This window comes from Phytophthora parasitica, assembly GCF_000247585.1.
Source record: "Phytophthora parasitica INRA-310 unplaced genomic scaffold supercont2.1, whole genome shotgun sequence".
In the NCBI taxonomy this organism is placed as follows: domain Eukaryota; phylum Oomycota; class Peronosporomycetes; order Peronosporales; family Peronosporaceae; genus Phytophthora; species Phytophthora nicotianae.
In genome coordinates this window covers 2,467,758-2,482,729 of record NW_008634126.1, presented here as the reverse complement: position 1 = coordinate 2,482,729, position 14,972 = coordinate 2,467,758, and the positions used below count along the sequence as shown (strand labels likewise).

General features: G+C 50.6%; 2 protein-coding genes across 3 annotated transcripts; one reads left to right on the top strand and one right to left on the bottom strand.

The window, feature by feature from the left end:
- Nucleotides 1-3,484: 3,484 nt before the first annotated feature.
- Nucleotides 3,485-4,069, bottom strand: PPTG_00642 (hypothetical protein; the record flags this gene model as incomplete). The annotated part of the gene is made up of 1 exon (XM_008892065.1): nucleotides 3,485-4,069. The coding sequence occupies one exon, from the start codon at nucleotides 4,067-4,069 to the stop codon at nucleotides 3,485-3,487; it is 585 nt and encodes a 194-aa protein (XP_008890313.1).
- A 377-nt stretch (nucleotides 4,070-4,446) lies between these two features.
- On the top strand, nucleotides 4,447-11,965 carry PPTG_00641. 2 transcript variants are annotated; one of them, XM_008892064.1, is made up of 4 exons: nucleotides 4,447-4,549; nucleotides 4,616-4,797; nucleotides 4,872-4,950; nucleotides 5,003-11,965. In XM_008892064.1, the coding sequence occupies exons 1-4, from the start codon at nucleotides 4,492-4,494 to the stop codon at nucleotides 11,881-11,883; spliced, it is 7,200 nt and encodes a 2,399-aa protein (XP_008890312.1). In that variant the 5' UTR covers nucleotides 4,447-4,491; the 3' UTR covers nucleotides 11,884-11,965. The 2 variants fall into 2 exon arrangements, with proteins under 2 accessions (XP_008890312.1, XP_008890311.1); XM_008892063.1 differs by having other exon boundaries at nucleotides 4,492-4,797.
- Nucleotides 11,966-14,972: the final 3,007 nt, after the last annotated feature.

The window sequence follows — 14,972 nt, the reverse complement described above, 5'->3', positions numbered from 1 at the left end:
TCGTTAGTAGGTGCCTTCGGATATTAAGGACCTATTAACCTTTCTTAGGGTGTTGAGTTAACCCCTTTACTCTTTGAGTTAACCGTCTTCCTCTGACGCTAAGCTACGGCAGCCCCGCTGCAATTACTGTCAACCACCAAAGCTTCCTCTGCTACATGAAGGCGGCAACTGTGTGGAACGGTTACAATGTAGATACCTTCATTATCAGGGCGATATTCTGCTTTGGCTTTGCAGCTTGTTCCTCAATATTTGCTACAGAGTAACTAGTGTTGACTCCAGACTGATTAACCCTGGTAAATTTGTATCAACACACGAAATATGGTTTGTCGAGAGCCGAGCAGTGATCTCCTCACTGCTCTCGTCAGGTTCGATCATCTTGACCGCTTCCAAGTACCTCTGTCGATTATGTACTTGAGCTCCAGATAGCACCCAACGTGTGTGTCGACAGCATTGAAAGTGATTAATAGTTGTTATCACACGAGACTAATAATACACTTCGTCCATAGAATAAGATTGCAATCGCAAGGGACAAATGCTGTACAATGTAGTAATGATGAAGGCAATCACAGGACCGACCTTGTGCTCTGATCTACTACACACATGTATTTTGCTGTCGTGACCTAATGCGTGACCTGGCCCGTACCTGAAAAAAGGTAACCGCTAAGTTCAGTCCGTATTGAGCATAGTCACATTGCCTGAAAAGTTGCTTCCGTGGTCTTCGCACAAAATGCAGTGGCGCATGGCTACTTTCATTACTTCCTCCGGATACAAACGAAGACTAGGTTGGCATGGCGAGCAAATCACTTGTTCAATCTCCCAAACATCACTTCTATCGGATTCAGGTGTGGGCAGTAAGGTGGAAGACACATCAAAATAGCGCCGCAACGGTCCACGTCATCCAGTCCCCGATACATGTGGATGCGCGCGTTGTCTAGACCGAGGAAGAGGCCAGGGGTTTAAGTGCCTCACTATCTGCCTCACGAACGCCCTGTGAAAGCGTTTATGAGAGAATGTCCCACATGTAGTTTCTCAGGCAACAAATCCACAAACGTCACAAGCTGCCAGGAAGGAAACTCGACTTCCACGCCTGAAAGGAACATGAACAACGACTTTCTTGCCTTTCTTGGACCACACATACCGGCGCATGGTATCCAGGTCGTTTTTCGACGTTTCGTCAAGGAATGGAAGCTGCTCAGGATAGCTGTAGGACGTCTTCAACTTGGCTAGATACGTCTCAACCTCCATTGGCAACACCTCACGGGCACGTCGCTCCTATACCTTTCTAGAAATATTTAGTTGGAAGCGTAGAAGTCTTAACACGCACGTTGCATTCATACCTCACTGCTGCTCGGAGAAACGAGTCTTCAGCTCGGTCAGCAACTCTTCAACGTAGAAGCAAGGGTGCTGCTTCACATAGGTGCCCACGTACGCAACGACGTCCGCAGGGTAAAGAGGACGCGCAGCTCGTTCTTCTGGTGTGACTTGGCCAGTCGTCTTGAACAAGGAATACCTGCGTTTGACAGCACATCCCGATACGCCGAGCAAGCGCCCCATCATTTCACATTAAACCCCGTACGCGTAGTGCAGCGTTACAGCCCGCCACCTCAGGTCGCCGGAGTACATATAGCGGAGATCTCTCTTTCGGGAATGACAGAACGAATTACAGCCATGCACTCTCTATTCCTTATTATTGATGTCTCAATCAGATTTAACCCCCCCCTTTTTTTTGGGGTTTTTTTTTTTTCCACCATTTTTGCTTTTTTTTGTTTTTTTAGGGCTTTTTTTATTTGGCTTTTCCCCCGGTTTTTACAGTATATGCTACTTACGAAAGCAAAGGAATCTCTGTCGTTACACTTTTTTCTCAGAGTTTGCGCACATTTGGAAATGATTGTTAGACGGAATTTGCAGGACATTTGCAGGACATTACCATGTCAAATTTCGAACCAATCACTGACAAGTGTATACATGAATTTAACCCAATGATTAGCTTTGTTTTCGAGCCCTACGATGCAGAGCCGCAACAGAAATCCACGAGAGTTGTCCTTGACGCCGCTTGCGTTTGCGTGCAGTCTGCTCGGGAACCTCGACGCTCTTTGAGCACGCTGCGAAGGTGTTAAGAGCGTCAGCGACACTCTCTCGAGCACGCCACAATCCGGAACGTTTTGCTGCGTCCTCAATCATTCGCATAAGGTAACGCGCATCACTAAGCCGCTATTGGAGGTTTCTGTTAGGCATGTCACGCTCGTCAAGCACTCGCAACGGAGGGGTTTTCTTGCTGGCATTTCCGCACTGCCAAAGCACCCACAGTGCGCTAACCGAGCAGTCTGGGAGATCAAAATCAGCGGGGACACGCCGAAACTTCCCACCCCAAAAGTGCGATGAGTGCATGTAAATGTCGTTTTCGTCCTCTTGAGTATTGGTTTGATGATCTTTTGTGTTTAGCTTTTCCACCAAGGCGGCCACGCCTGCAGATTCCAGGCATCTCTTAAGGGCGTTGTCAAGACCATCAAAGGTTACGATACCTGCTCCGATTGCTCTCTCCTCAATCCTTAACAGTTCCAGTGCGTGCTGTGTCGACGTGCTCAACAGTCTTGAGCGCCACTTCAAGTAGCGTTTTTTATTTCCCGTAGAATTGAGACGTGTGGCGGTACTCCAGTGACATGCAGCCGAGTACTGTCATCGTCAATCCTGTAAATCCTTGGAGACAAATCCAAAAGAAGTGTAGGATGCTGAAATAAAGGGGATCTAGCAACGGGTGTTTTGCATCGAGTTTTGACTGTAAATACGGTGCGTGGTAGACCAGAGAAGCCAAGCAAAATTCGCCCACGAAAGAAAGTTGAGAAGGTAGACCAGGGAATACACAGTGAACCGCCTTCTCGACGACGTCGTCACGTTCACCAAAATGCGGGGGAAGTACGGCGAATTTATGACTATCAGGAGGGAGACCAGACACAGTTCGTCCCACGTGCATATCGCCTGCCGATTCATACCGTAGATACGTATTTTGCACGCCACCTAGCGACCATCCAGCTCTCAAATGTACTGCTGTCGACGACGGGCATGCCGTTGAGCCAGATGCGCAGAACGTCGCGGCTCCTTTCCTCATAGAGTGGGTGCCGAGGTCATCGCCGCTAATACCACGCCGGCGTAGCTCCTCAGCTGTGTTGTCTCGGTCAAATAATCGATGTAGACATTTGCGAATCGCTCATATTGACTGTTCCCAGGAAATAGAATATCACTACCATCGAACGATGAGGTTACCCAAAACATAGCAAAATAGAAAAAAAAAAGCCAGCACTGGACAAATAGATAGGTTCAGCGGATTAGCGTAAATGTGCTTCGGGTCACGGGGCCTGGTACCTTCTTGGTCATTTTTCTGGTGAGCAAAATAAATACAAAGAGCATCTCCGTTCCATTCCATGTGACCGTGACGGATACCGAAAGCATTGGCGGATCTACACATTAGATTCCAGGCGACAACCATTTAGGTACGGGCGAAAATCATATCCTTTGAAGAGTGCGTAATGAGCTGCCCACAGAAGAAACTGTAGAGATCAAACGACAATGGGTCCTTGCCTGTCTTCGTCCGGACTTCACCACGCGCTGCAGCGGTTGCCCTCTCTCGCTTCAATACTTTAAAGTACGTTTGCAACTCTTTCTCCATTGTAGCCGGGATTCCCAGTCCGTAATCCCGGTACAAATTGAAGAGACCCGCTCTGTGCGTGTTTAGCGCGGAGTAGCTGAGACTGCTGCCGTCCGGCTTCTCCAGGGTCAATAGCCACGCTCCAAACTCGTCCGTCTGTAGAGCCTCAAACCGAAGAGGAGGGGTAGTAACATCACAGCCTAGAAGAGGCTTTAGGAGATTTCGCATCTGCTTGATATACAGACCCGTTGTATCACCGAGACGTGCCCCAAATGCCGGGGAAACAAGGTGTGGCCTGTTGATGACAATCCATGCTATGAACCGACCGTATGAGTTCTTGTATACAGCCCGAGAGCGTGCACTAACTGTGTTGCGCTTTATTTCCGTGACCTTCCTCGCGAGACCTTCCCAGTCGACGTCCTCCATCGTTCTGCTTGAAGGAAGAAAATAAGTGTATGAATCTTTGTATGCGTATTCATCTTGACAAATGTCCTGCAAATTGTGAAAATCAGGGATTATTCCCCCACTATAATCAGATTCAGTCTTTGCTCTCGTTGTACCTCTTTCATTTGAAAATTGCAGAACACTTTGTCCTGCAGTAAGGAATCTGATGGGTTCAATGTCCTGCAAATTCTGTAGAATGTGCATTTTTAAACCGGTCGATGTGAGCTCGTATAAGTATACATCAGCTTGTTTAAAACTGGTTAAGTACACACTAAACAATCGGACGTACTTAAGTATACCATTGACATATTTTTTCAGACTATTTTAAAATATTTAAGGATTATATAATATTCGTAAAAGATCGCGACTCTTTAAGATTGTCATCACTCGACGATTGGCACACCATGGGTCAGCTGCAGGGCAAAGCGACGTACCTAAAATCCACGACCTCCTTCCTCAATGGTACGCAGCCACATCTCTTTTCCCTCTCGCCTGTTCTTTCGACCTCAACGCAGTTGCTGTGGGCAGCCTCCGAACGGGATGTGAATAAACTCTGGGAGAGCTTCAACGACGTGGCCGAGGGCTTCGGCCTGAGCCAGGACGAACTAGTGGAAATCTGTCGCTCCATGCAACAGGCGCTTGATATTCATGCGCGCAGTGAGATGGACCAACTCAGTGCCGCGCTCTTCACGGCTCTAGACACGGACGAGGTGACGGAGGCGTCGACAACAGCGAAGTTTTCGACTTTCTACTTATATTGTCAATTATTTCTTGTTTCTCTTAGAATGGCTTGGTGGACGCACTCGAGTTCCTCGGCACAATGGCCATGATGTCAGCCATGTCCATCCCACAAAAACTCACGTGTACGTCACCGAAGCTTGAATTTGAAATTATCTAACTGAAAATTACCTACAGTTGTGTACAATTGCTACGACTTCAATGAAACGGGACAACTGTCGCTGGATGAACTCACATTGGCGTTCAAATCGACACTGACTGGACTGTGTAAACTCTGCGTGGGTCTGTCATGTCCAACAGAGCTTGTACTGGAAGATCTGGCACAGCACGCTTTCCAGAAGGCTCAAAAGCCCGGTCTAGATGGGTTTATATCGCTACCCGAGTTCTTACACTTCGCTGATACTACACCAGAAGTGACTTCATGGGTGGACTACTTTGACTGTCCAGAAGAGACTGTAGACGAACAGGACGGAGACGACAGTGATGCAGAACGAGAGGCTGCTGCAGGGCTGTTGGTGCCTTCCGCTCTGGATGATGAAGACACAGCGAGGAAGAGAGACGCGAGTCTACCACAAGACGCAACAGCTCCAGACTTGACGGTGTACAAGACGATACCACGACGTCCGTGGCAATTGGCAGTGGCGAATGCGACGCCCAGTGCTCCGCCCCCGATCGACCCACGGATGCCAGCCGCCAGTCTGGAGCTCGAGTGGGTCTACGGCTACAACAGTGATCTCCGCAACATCGTTCACTATGTGTCACCAGCTGAGGCGATTTATCCTGCAGGAAGCGTGATCGTTGTGTATGATAGTGTCGCCCATCGACAGCGCTTCGCTTGTCATCACTCTGGACTGGTACAGACATTGGCAGTGCATCCAGCTGATCGGCGCGTGATCGCTACGGGTGAAGCTGCGTTGATACCGAAGATCGTGATTTGGTCTACACAGACGCTAAGCGAGAGTGGAGCAGGAGGCGGGGGCGGCGTACTGAGCGTTCTTCGCGGCTTCCATCGACGTGGTGTGTCACATTTGGCGTGGATGCCTAATGGGCGAACACTCGTGACTGTCGGTCAAGATGAATTCCACTGCGTTGCGGTGTATCAATGGGAGAAAGCGATAGCAACTGAAGGAAGTGGAGGAAATAGTGACTTCGCGGACTGGAGTAAACCAGCAGAGCTCATCTTTGCAGGACGTGGAGGTCGGGAGCCCGTTCACGCTTTGACAGTCTTGAATGGGCCGTCAGGTCAAACTCAGTTTGTGACGGGAGGACGACGTCATTTGTTCTTTTGGACAGGTGAGCGAGATGCACGATACTCCAGTCCTCACGCATTATTCGCACGACTTCCAGGTGTTCTAGGACGCAAGGCAAAGGTGCAGACAATCCTGAGTTTGGTGGCTTTACCGGGTGATTCTGGCGCTATAGCAGGCACAGCTCGAGGACAGTTATTGCTATTCGAAGGACGGAACTGTGTGCGTGTATTATACGCACACGCAGCAGCAGTGACAGCGCTGTTTGCATTCACAGGCGGCGTTCTCAGTGGCGGTAAAGACGGGAAAGTTCGCATTTGGAGTCGACGCTTGGAACCTGGAGCTCAGTTTGATTTAGTGGCGCTAGGAAGCTCTTCGCCTCGTGTACGCAGCCTCGTGGCTTCTCCAGATGGAGGAGCCAAGTTGTTGATCGCCACTGCAGGCGCCGAGATCTTCGAGATCGCATCGAGTGATGGTTCCAACCTGCACTTTGGTCCTGTTGTCTGTGGCCACTCGGCCTTCCAGCTTCATGGGCTTGCAATGCATCCGCTACGACGTGAATGTTGCTCGGTGGGGGATGATCGCACTGTGCGTATCTGGGACTTGTCAACGCACCGTCAGCTTCGCGTCTCGGCTCTGGACGCTCCTTCTCGAGCATGTGCGTACTCACCGGATGGCTCAATTATCGCTGTGGGTCAAGGTGCTGAAGAAGAATACGAAGAGAGTTCAGCGACAACTGACCCCGATTTATCGGCGTGGCGTCGACGACAGCAACCTAAACTGGTGAACCCGAACAAGCAAGGAGCCTTCGCAGTGTTGAACGAGTCTTCACTGGCCGTGAAATTCGAGGCCAAAGACTCAAAAAGACCCATTGGAACGCTGCGATTCACCGGTGATGGACTTACGTTGGCTGTGGGGTCCAGTGACAACTGCATCTACTCGTATCACACGGAAGATTGGGCTTCTAAGGGCAAATGTCGTGCACGAGATGCGGGTGTTGTCATCAACACGTTCGACTTTTCAACAACTGGTGAACATATCATGGCGAACGCTCGAAACCGAGGCGAAATGGTGTTTTTCGAGAGCTCTTCAGGCGTGGAAATCACGCGTATAGCCACGTTGAAGGACGTCGAGTGGCTGTCGTGCTCGTGTCCGTATGGATGGGGCGTTCAAGGCACGTGGCCTACGCGTAAGACAGAAGCTTACGAGATATCGGCGGTTGATCGTTCATCTGGAGCCGAGACGCCCATGCTCGTTACAGGAGACACACTTGGCTCTCTGCGTTTGTTTCGGTATCCGTGTGTGAATCCAGAGTCACTGTGTCAAGTCGCAAGAGGAGCGGCTAGTACTATCTCAGCTGTACGCTTTACTGCAGACGGAAGCCACGTCGTAGCGAGTGCACGAGATGAACGCTGTATCTTCCAGTGGCGTGTCGAGCGTGAAGAGATCGATGCTGACGGTGGAACAGGTGACGCTGAGGACGTTCCAGGAACCTCAGACGACGAACGAGAAGTCAGTCACGGGAACGAGCGCTCAGCTTTCGACGAGGCCGTAGCTGTGGGAGATTTTGCGCTTGAGCTACTGGCTGAAAGACTGCAGGATCAAGCGCACAACGAGGAAGACGAACAAGACGAGAACGGAGAAGAACCAGCCAAGGCTACACCGGCTGTAATAACACCATCGAAGCCTTGGGTTAGCAGTAGTGTACCGCCTTCTGAGGCTCCGAATGAAGCAGATTTGGAGCTTTCAACTGTGCCCAGGGACAGTTTAGAACTGGAATGGGTCTATGGCTATCGCTGTCACGATGCTCGCAACAATCTGTTCCTCACACGCGCTAAGAGTTTAATGGTCTACCCTGCTGCAAATATCGTCGTAGTACTGGACACTAAGCTCTGGTTGCAGCGCCACTTCAAGCAACACTCAGACGAAGTCACGAGCCTCGCTGTATATCTTGGACCAAGTGGCAAGTCGAGTGCGTCTCAAGAGATCGCGGCTTCGGGACAAATGGGGCGTCTTCCTGTCATTCACGTGTGGCGGATCGACTCGCTCGAAGTGTTAGTGTCTCTGCGTGGCTTCCATCGTCACGGAATTGCCGAGTTACGCTTCAATTCTACTGGAAACTTACTGGCGAGTGTGGGTCTGGATGATCGGAACTCACTCGCGCTGTACGACTGGCGCAGTGGGGAGCTACTAGCTCATGCAAGTACGTCATCGGTGGGTCGCATTCTCGGCTTGAGTTTCCAACAGGAAATTGTAATTAAAGGAGCAGCAGTCACAACACCAGAGGACTTGGTGAACCCCTCGGAATCTCCAATGGCTCCCGTTGTGATCGCAACTGTGGGCGTGAAGACTGCAGCTTTCTGGCGTCTTGCAGCAGGCCGGACTCTTGTTAAGAAGGACGCTTTATTAGGACGTAAAGGTCGACAAGGAGGCGCTCCACCGTCGTTTTTGAGTGTTGTTTACTGCGGTAAGGATGCAGTGGCAGGCACAGTTAGTGGAGATTTATTTCACTTCAAAGGAACTGAGCTCTCCAGTATTGTACCAGCGCATACACGAGGCGTGGCAGCGTTGTACAGTTCGACTGGAGCTACCGGAGGGATCGCAAGTGGCGGACAAGATGGTCTCGTGAAGCTATGGAGCGCGGACTTGGAGTGTTTGGCCGAGTTCGGGGAGTTCAATTCAGCACACTACGCGATCCGCAGCGTCTTCTGGGACACCACTAAGGAGATGCTACTGGTAGGCACACGAGGCAGCAGCATTTACCTTCTTTCGTCGCTCGATGGCACTCAAATCGGTCTTAAAACTCCTGACGGTACGCCAGTGACATCACTGGAGAACCATACACGCGGTGAGCTGCATGGTCTGAGCGTCTGCTACGCTAAAACTCGAGGATGTACGACTGGAGACGACGGAGTGCTCCGTATTTGGGACTTGAATCACCATCTCTTGATACTGTCGAACAAACTGGAGACGAGTAGCCGTGCGTGTGCGTATTCTCCGGATGGAGATTTCATTGCTGTTGGCTTGGGTAGCGGCGGAACTGGAAGACGACACAAGAAAGACGGCAGTATGTTGGTGTTTGAAGACCGTGGACAAAGTGTCGAGCTCGTGTACGAGACTCGAGATACCAAACAATCTGTGACGGTGTTACGCTTCTCCCCTGACGGTCAGTCACTCGTATGTGGAGCAATGGATGGCTCTGTGTACATCTACGACGTCCCCAGCAACTACACGAAGCGAGCGGTTTTCTCCAAACATAAGGCACCGATCACACACATCGATCTGGCTGGCGACTCGCAGTATTTACGCAGCAACTGCAAAGGCTTTGAGTTGTTTTTCGCCGACGTCACTACTGGTTCTCATGTGGCGAGTGCTACAGCTCTTCGCAATCATATCTGGGATACCTGCAGTACCATTTACAACTGGTCTAACCAAGGAATCTGGCCCGTGGCACCCAATGGACTGGACGCAATGCAAGAGATCACGTGTTGCGCATGTTCGCTGCCTGGAGCGCCGTACAAAGGCAGCAATGCCATCCTTGCCGCTGGGAATTCTCATGGAGTGATTAGTGTATTGAAGTACCCGAGTTTTGTACAAGGAGCTGGAGCCAAGACGTACCATGGACACAGCGGTGCTGTTGCTCAATTAGGTTTCTCAGGACCTGGTGGAGCGCTCTGTGTCAGTATCGGTCGCTCAGATCGGTGCATGCTTCAGTGGCGACGACTGTATGGTGCCGGTAGTGGACCTGAAACAGTAGTGAATGGTAACGCGAGTATTGCGAAAGATCCTGAAGAGGATCCAGATCTGGAAGCTGAGGGACGATTCCTGCCCGAGGCCTTCGTTAACGTCGGTGGAGGTGCTCAGAGCGACATGACGCCGTTCGTGAGTGCGCTATTGCCACCGTCTGGTGTCGTACAGGAACCGAGCGAGGCGGACGGAGTCGCTAAACACCGAACATTCGAGTTGGAACACGTCTTTGGTTTGCGTACACACGATGCTAGACAAAATGTTGTATACGCTCGACCGAAGCGGATCGTGTACCCGACTGGGTGTGTTGGCGTGAGTTATGACCGACGAGAACATCAACAGCAGTTCTATACGGGACATACACGTCCCATCTTGTGTATGGCAATGTCGCCTTGTGGTGGATTTGTAGCTTCAGGAGAGATTTGTGCCCAGAACTTCGCGCATGAGAGACCACGCATCCACGTGTGGGAACCTGCTACTTGCACTCGGGTCGTAGAGCTCAGCGCCTTTCACAGTAAGGCTGTGACTGCTGTCTGCTTCAGTTCACCCGATGGCAAGCTTCTGGCTGCCGTGGGTCAGGATGAATTCCATTCACTAGCTGTGTATCGCTCAGCCTCTGGGCAATGGTTTGACGGCGCGTTGTTTGCCAGCTCTCGTTCTACTCGCCACGCTGTGTTCTTTTTGTGTTTCATCGAGGATCCGCAGAGTGCAGGAGGCTGTCGCTTGGTGTCCGGAGGAGAAGAACACGTTCTGTTCTGGAAAATGACGCCACCTGCGCTCACAGCACGGGACGGGATCTTTGGTGCTCGAGCGCAGCGACAGCCAATACTATGCGGTGCCTCGATGGGTGGACTTGTAGTCACAGGCTGCGCTTCTGGTCATCTGTACACTTGGGAGGCCTGTGCTGTCGCGCGAGTGATTCCAGCGCATACAGGAAGCGTCTACGCCATACACACCACGTCTTTGGGCTGCGCTACGGGAGGACGTGACGGACACGTGAAGCTGTGGGCGCGCACGACATTGACTCCTCTAGCTGACTTCGACGTTGCAGGTTTCCACCCAGCGCCACATAGCGCAGCGGTGCGCTCTCTTTATTGGGATGTAGCGGAAGATCGCTTGCTTATCGGGACGAAAGGTGCCGAGTTGTTCGAGTTATCTCGACTCACGGGAGACGCGATTCTCGTGTCGGAGAGCCATTTCGACCGCACGGTTCAGCTTCAGGGACTCGCAGTACATCCACTACGACCAGAATTAATAGTCACAGCTGGAGGCGATCACACGGTGCGTCTGTGGCATTTAGAAAAGCGCTGCGTGATCGCAAAGACTGCGCTGGATGGGGCTCTACAGAGCGTGGCGTTCTCTCCGGACGGCAAGTGGCTCGCAGTAGGTTTTGGTGGATCGGAGAGTAGCAAGAATCACAAAGATGGAGCCTTCGCCGTGCTTGATGGTCAGACCCTTGAACTGCTACACGAAGGACGAGATAGTAAGCTTGGTGCACTGGACATGACGTTCTCGCCGGACTTGACGCTGCTGGCGTTAGCTTCAGCCGATCACTGCGTGTACTTCTACTCGACGCTAGACAATTTCTCGCTGCGTTTCAAGTTCTCCAAGCCCAGCGGTCGTGCCACTCGCTTGGATTTTGCAGCCGATAGCAGCATGGCAAGAGTGTCGAGCGATGCGTTCGAGCTTCTGTTCGTAAGCACGATGGACGGCAGCCAGATCACTTCGCCTGCTAGTGCGGCGGACGTCACATGGGCGTCACACAAGTGTTTGTTTGCGTGGGATGCCCAGGGTGTCTGGGACATCGCTGGCAAGCCAGACGACCACGTCCACGCTCTGGCAAAGGCGAACACGCAGGAGATGCTGGTTGCAGCTACCAACCAGGGCGAGATCCGCGTGTACAACACGCCGTGTCTGTCCAGACACACGGAGCAGCACAAACTACATGGCCACAGTCTGAACGTGGCCAACGTAGCCTTCACTTGCGACGACACGAGGTTGGTCTCTATTGGTGCCAATGACAAAAGTCTGTTCGTATGGAAAGTAACAAAGACAAAACTATGACAATTTCAACCACTTCAACAGGTTAGCCAATTACAAATCAGTATTCAAACGAAAAAAAAAACGTAAAAAAATGTTACCAAGCATTAAAAAAAAAATGTTACACTTGCGGCGTGCAAGTATTTGCGCAGAGGAGTAGCTATAGTCACTGCTAGGTGACAAATAGAACGAAGCCTACGAGTGTTAGTTTAGTGAGGAAGGCTGCTTAGCAGAGCGTATATTCCAGAATGAAAGCTTTCTGTGTTGCTACATTACTTGGCGTATCACCTGTCTCTCCTTCTCTCACCTTTCTCACACATGAACCACACAGTTAGCAAAAACCCTTTTGGGACAAAAGCCGGTGGCACAAAACCCATTCGGGACCAAAAAGCTAACCTCCATAGAGAGCGTCAACCTGTGAACCAGTACATCGCAACAGCCCCACCTACTGGTTGACATTGTTAGGCGCTCTTTCTTCAAATTCACTGCGTGACATCAATCCCATTGCTGCTCTGTGCTTCTGGAATGCTGGGCGAGCAAGCGGTTTTGTGAAAGCATCTGCAATATTATCGGTGCTGGCCACACGCTCCACATCAATCTGCTTCAACTCGATGCGTTCACGGACGAAATGATGACGGACGTCGATATGTTTCGATCTGCTGTGAAACTGGGGGTTCTTTGCCAGTTTCTTGGCACTCTCGTTGTCAACATATATTTGAGAGGGATTGCGTTGCTGCACTTTCAGTTCCTTGAGCATTTGTCGAAGATGAACCACTTCTTGTACCAATAGACTCAATGCCATATACTCTGCTTCGGTCGTATGAAGTGCGGCTGTCTTTTCAGTCTGGCTGACCCATGATATTGTGCTACCGCAAAACTTCGTTATGTAGCCTGCTACAGACTTGCGATCGTCAACGCGATTGGCGAAGTCAGCATCAGCGTATGCATTTAGATGGTTGTCAAGTCTCCCACTTGCCCACTTAATACCACCCAGTCGCAAGCCCCAGTCAAATGTGTCTTTCAAATAGCGTAGTCCACGCTTTGCCGCTCTCCAGTGCATCAGGCCAGGATTGTCGAGGAGCTGACTACACTCACGAACCAAATACACCAGATCAGGACGTGTCCCTAGCATTAGATACATTAGGCTCCCAATTACGGCACGATATGGTTTCGTCTTCATAAGCTCTTTTTCATCAGTGTCAGTGGGACACATTGTCTTAGAGAGCTTCAGATCCGCAGTACTAGGAGTCTTACACCCATTGCACTCGCTCATATGAAAGCGCTCCAGCACAGTCAACGCGTACTTGCGCTGACTCACAAACACGGTGCGATCCTGTCGATTGCGGGTAATCTCCCAGCCGAGGATGTAATGTAATTCTCCAAGATCCTTCATTTTGAACCGGGCATCAAGCATATCTTTTAGCATCTGAATCATTACCAAACTCGGCGTGAACGTAATGAAGTCACTCTTCTGGTTTGTGATGTGATTTGTGCAGCCAGAATCCAAATACCATCTTTTATAAGCTATGTTTTCCACTCTCCGTTGAAGACAATCACCAGCAACATAAGCATTATCACTTTCTTCACCAAAATAATTACCCTGAGAACTACTGCCCTTCGCATTGCCACTCTTAACTTGCTGACCACCACCAACTTTGCTGCGCTTTCCAGGCTGTTCCACTCTAGAACGCTCGCTTGGTGGCCGCTTGCCCAAGTATGGACAATCTCGAACTTGGTGGCCTTGTTCGTTGCAGTGATAGCAGTTCCCTAGGGGTTGCTGCTGGGTACCTCTGCCTTGTCCTCCTCGTCCACGTCCTCTTCCAGTACTTCCACCACGACCGCCTGAGCCACGTCCACCAGAACCACCACGTCGTCCAGGGCTACAGCGACCTCCTGGTCCACCACGTCCACGACCACGTCCGCGGCCTCGCCCGCGACCACGACCTCCACCAGACATATAAGCCTTATCTTCATCATCTACTTTGCCACTCTCCGTTTTACGACCTTGACGGCGATCATATGCGACCTCGAGAGCATGCTCCAACTGCTCATAATTCGGTGGTTCATTGGTGTCTTGCGGTGTATGACTAGTAAGAAACGTTTCTACCACGTTATCATACTCAGGAGGTAGTGATCCAATAAGTAACGCCGGTTTTTCATAGTCATCCAATGGTTTTCCGAGTACGGCAATGTGCTCCATTAGCCGGCGTATGTGAAACTTGGTCACCCAGGACGGAATGTGTTCAACGCACTGTTCCGACACGTAGATTGGCCCTTAGCAAATGTGGACTTGCGTGTTGATGAGAAGTTTCACTGTGAGTCATGTGTGAAAGGCAAACTAGCGCGAAAAAGCTTTCACACCGTCAACACTTCGGATCATGAGTGGTTAGTTGGTGAATTTGTGCACGTGGACGTATGGGGACCATATGCCATCGCATCCTATTCGGGTAAGCAATATTTCGCCCTCTTTGTTGATGAAGCAAGTCGATTTTCGACTCTATTTCTGCTGGAAGAGCGCTCTGAGATCTATGCCAAGTTTGAGTTGCTCTATGGGTATGTGAAGACTCAACTCAAAGTGCGTATGAAGAAATTACGGTGTGATAACGCACGCGAATTGACTTCACTTTGCAGAAGATGTGAAAAGAAGCACGGAATGGAGTGTTCGCTTACTGTGAAGCATACACCTGAGCAAAACGGCATAGCGGAGCGGATGATAAGGACTGTAACTGAACGAATGCGTTGTCTGCTGGCACATTTTCAGCTACCTCAGGAGTTGTGGGCGGAGGCAGCCGTGACCGCGGCATACTACGTTAATATTGTACCAAATGCCGCCAAAGGTATGCAGGTGCCGTTTGCCGTGTGGCATCGAGAGACACCAGAATACTCGCGGTTGAGAACGTTCGGGTGTGCTGTTCTGGCTTATGTCGACAAAGTTGAGAGGAAAAAGATGGAACCTAAAGCTCGTGAAGCGATTTTCGTTGGCTACAGTCGAGAACAGCGTGGTTACCGCTTGCTAGATAGCAAGACAAACAAAGTGTTTTACAGTCACACGGCTGTCTTCTACGAGAGTAAGCCTGGACGCGTCTTTACTGACCAAAATCATCCTGAAGCGT

Bases quoted from the DNA above. Each gene is read 5' to 3' on its own strand.
- PPTG_00641 (XM_008892063.1), top strand. From the start codon at position 4,492: ATGGGTCAGCTGCAGGGCAAAGCGACGTACCTAAAATCCACGACCTCC. The intron at 4,798-4,871 runs GTGACGGAGGCG...TGTTTCTCTTAG, and splicing joins CGGCTCTAGACACGGACGAG to AATGGCTTGGTGGACGCACT. The intron at 4,951-5,002 runs GTACGTCACCGA...AATTACCTACAG, and splicing joins CATCCCACAAAAACTCACGT to TTGTGTACAATTGCTACGAC.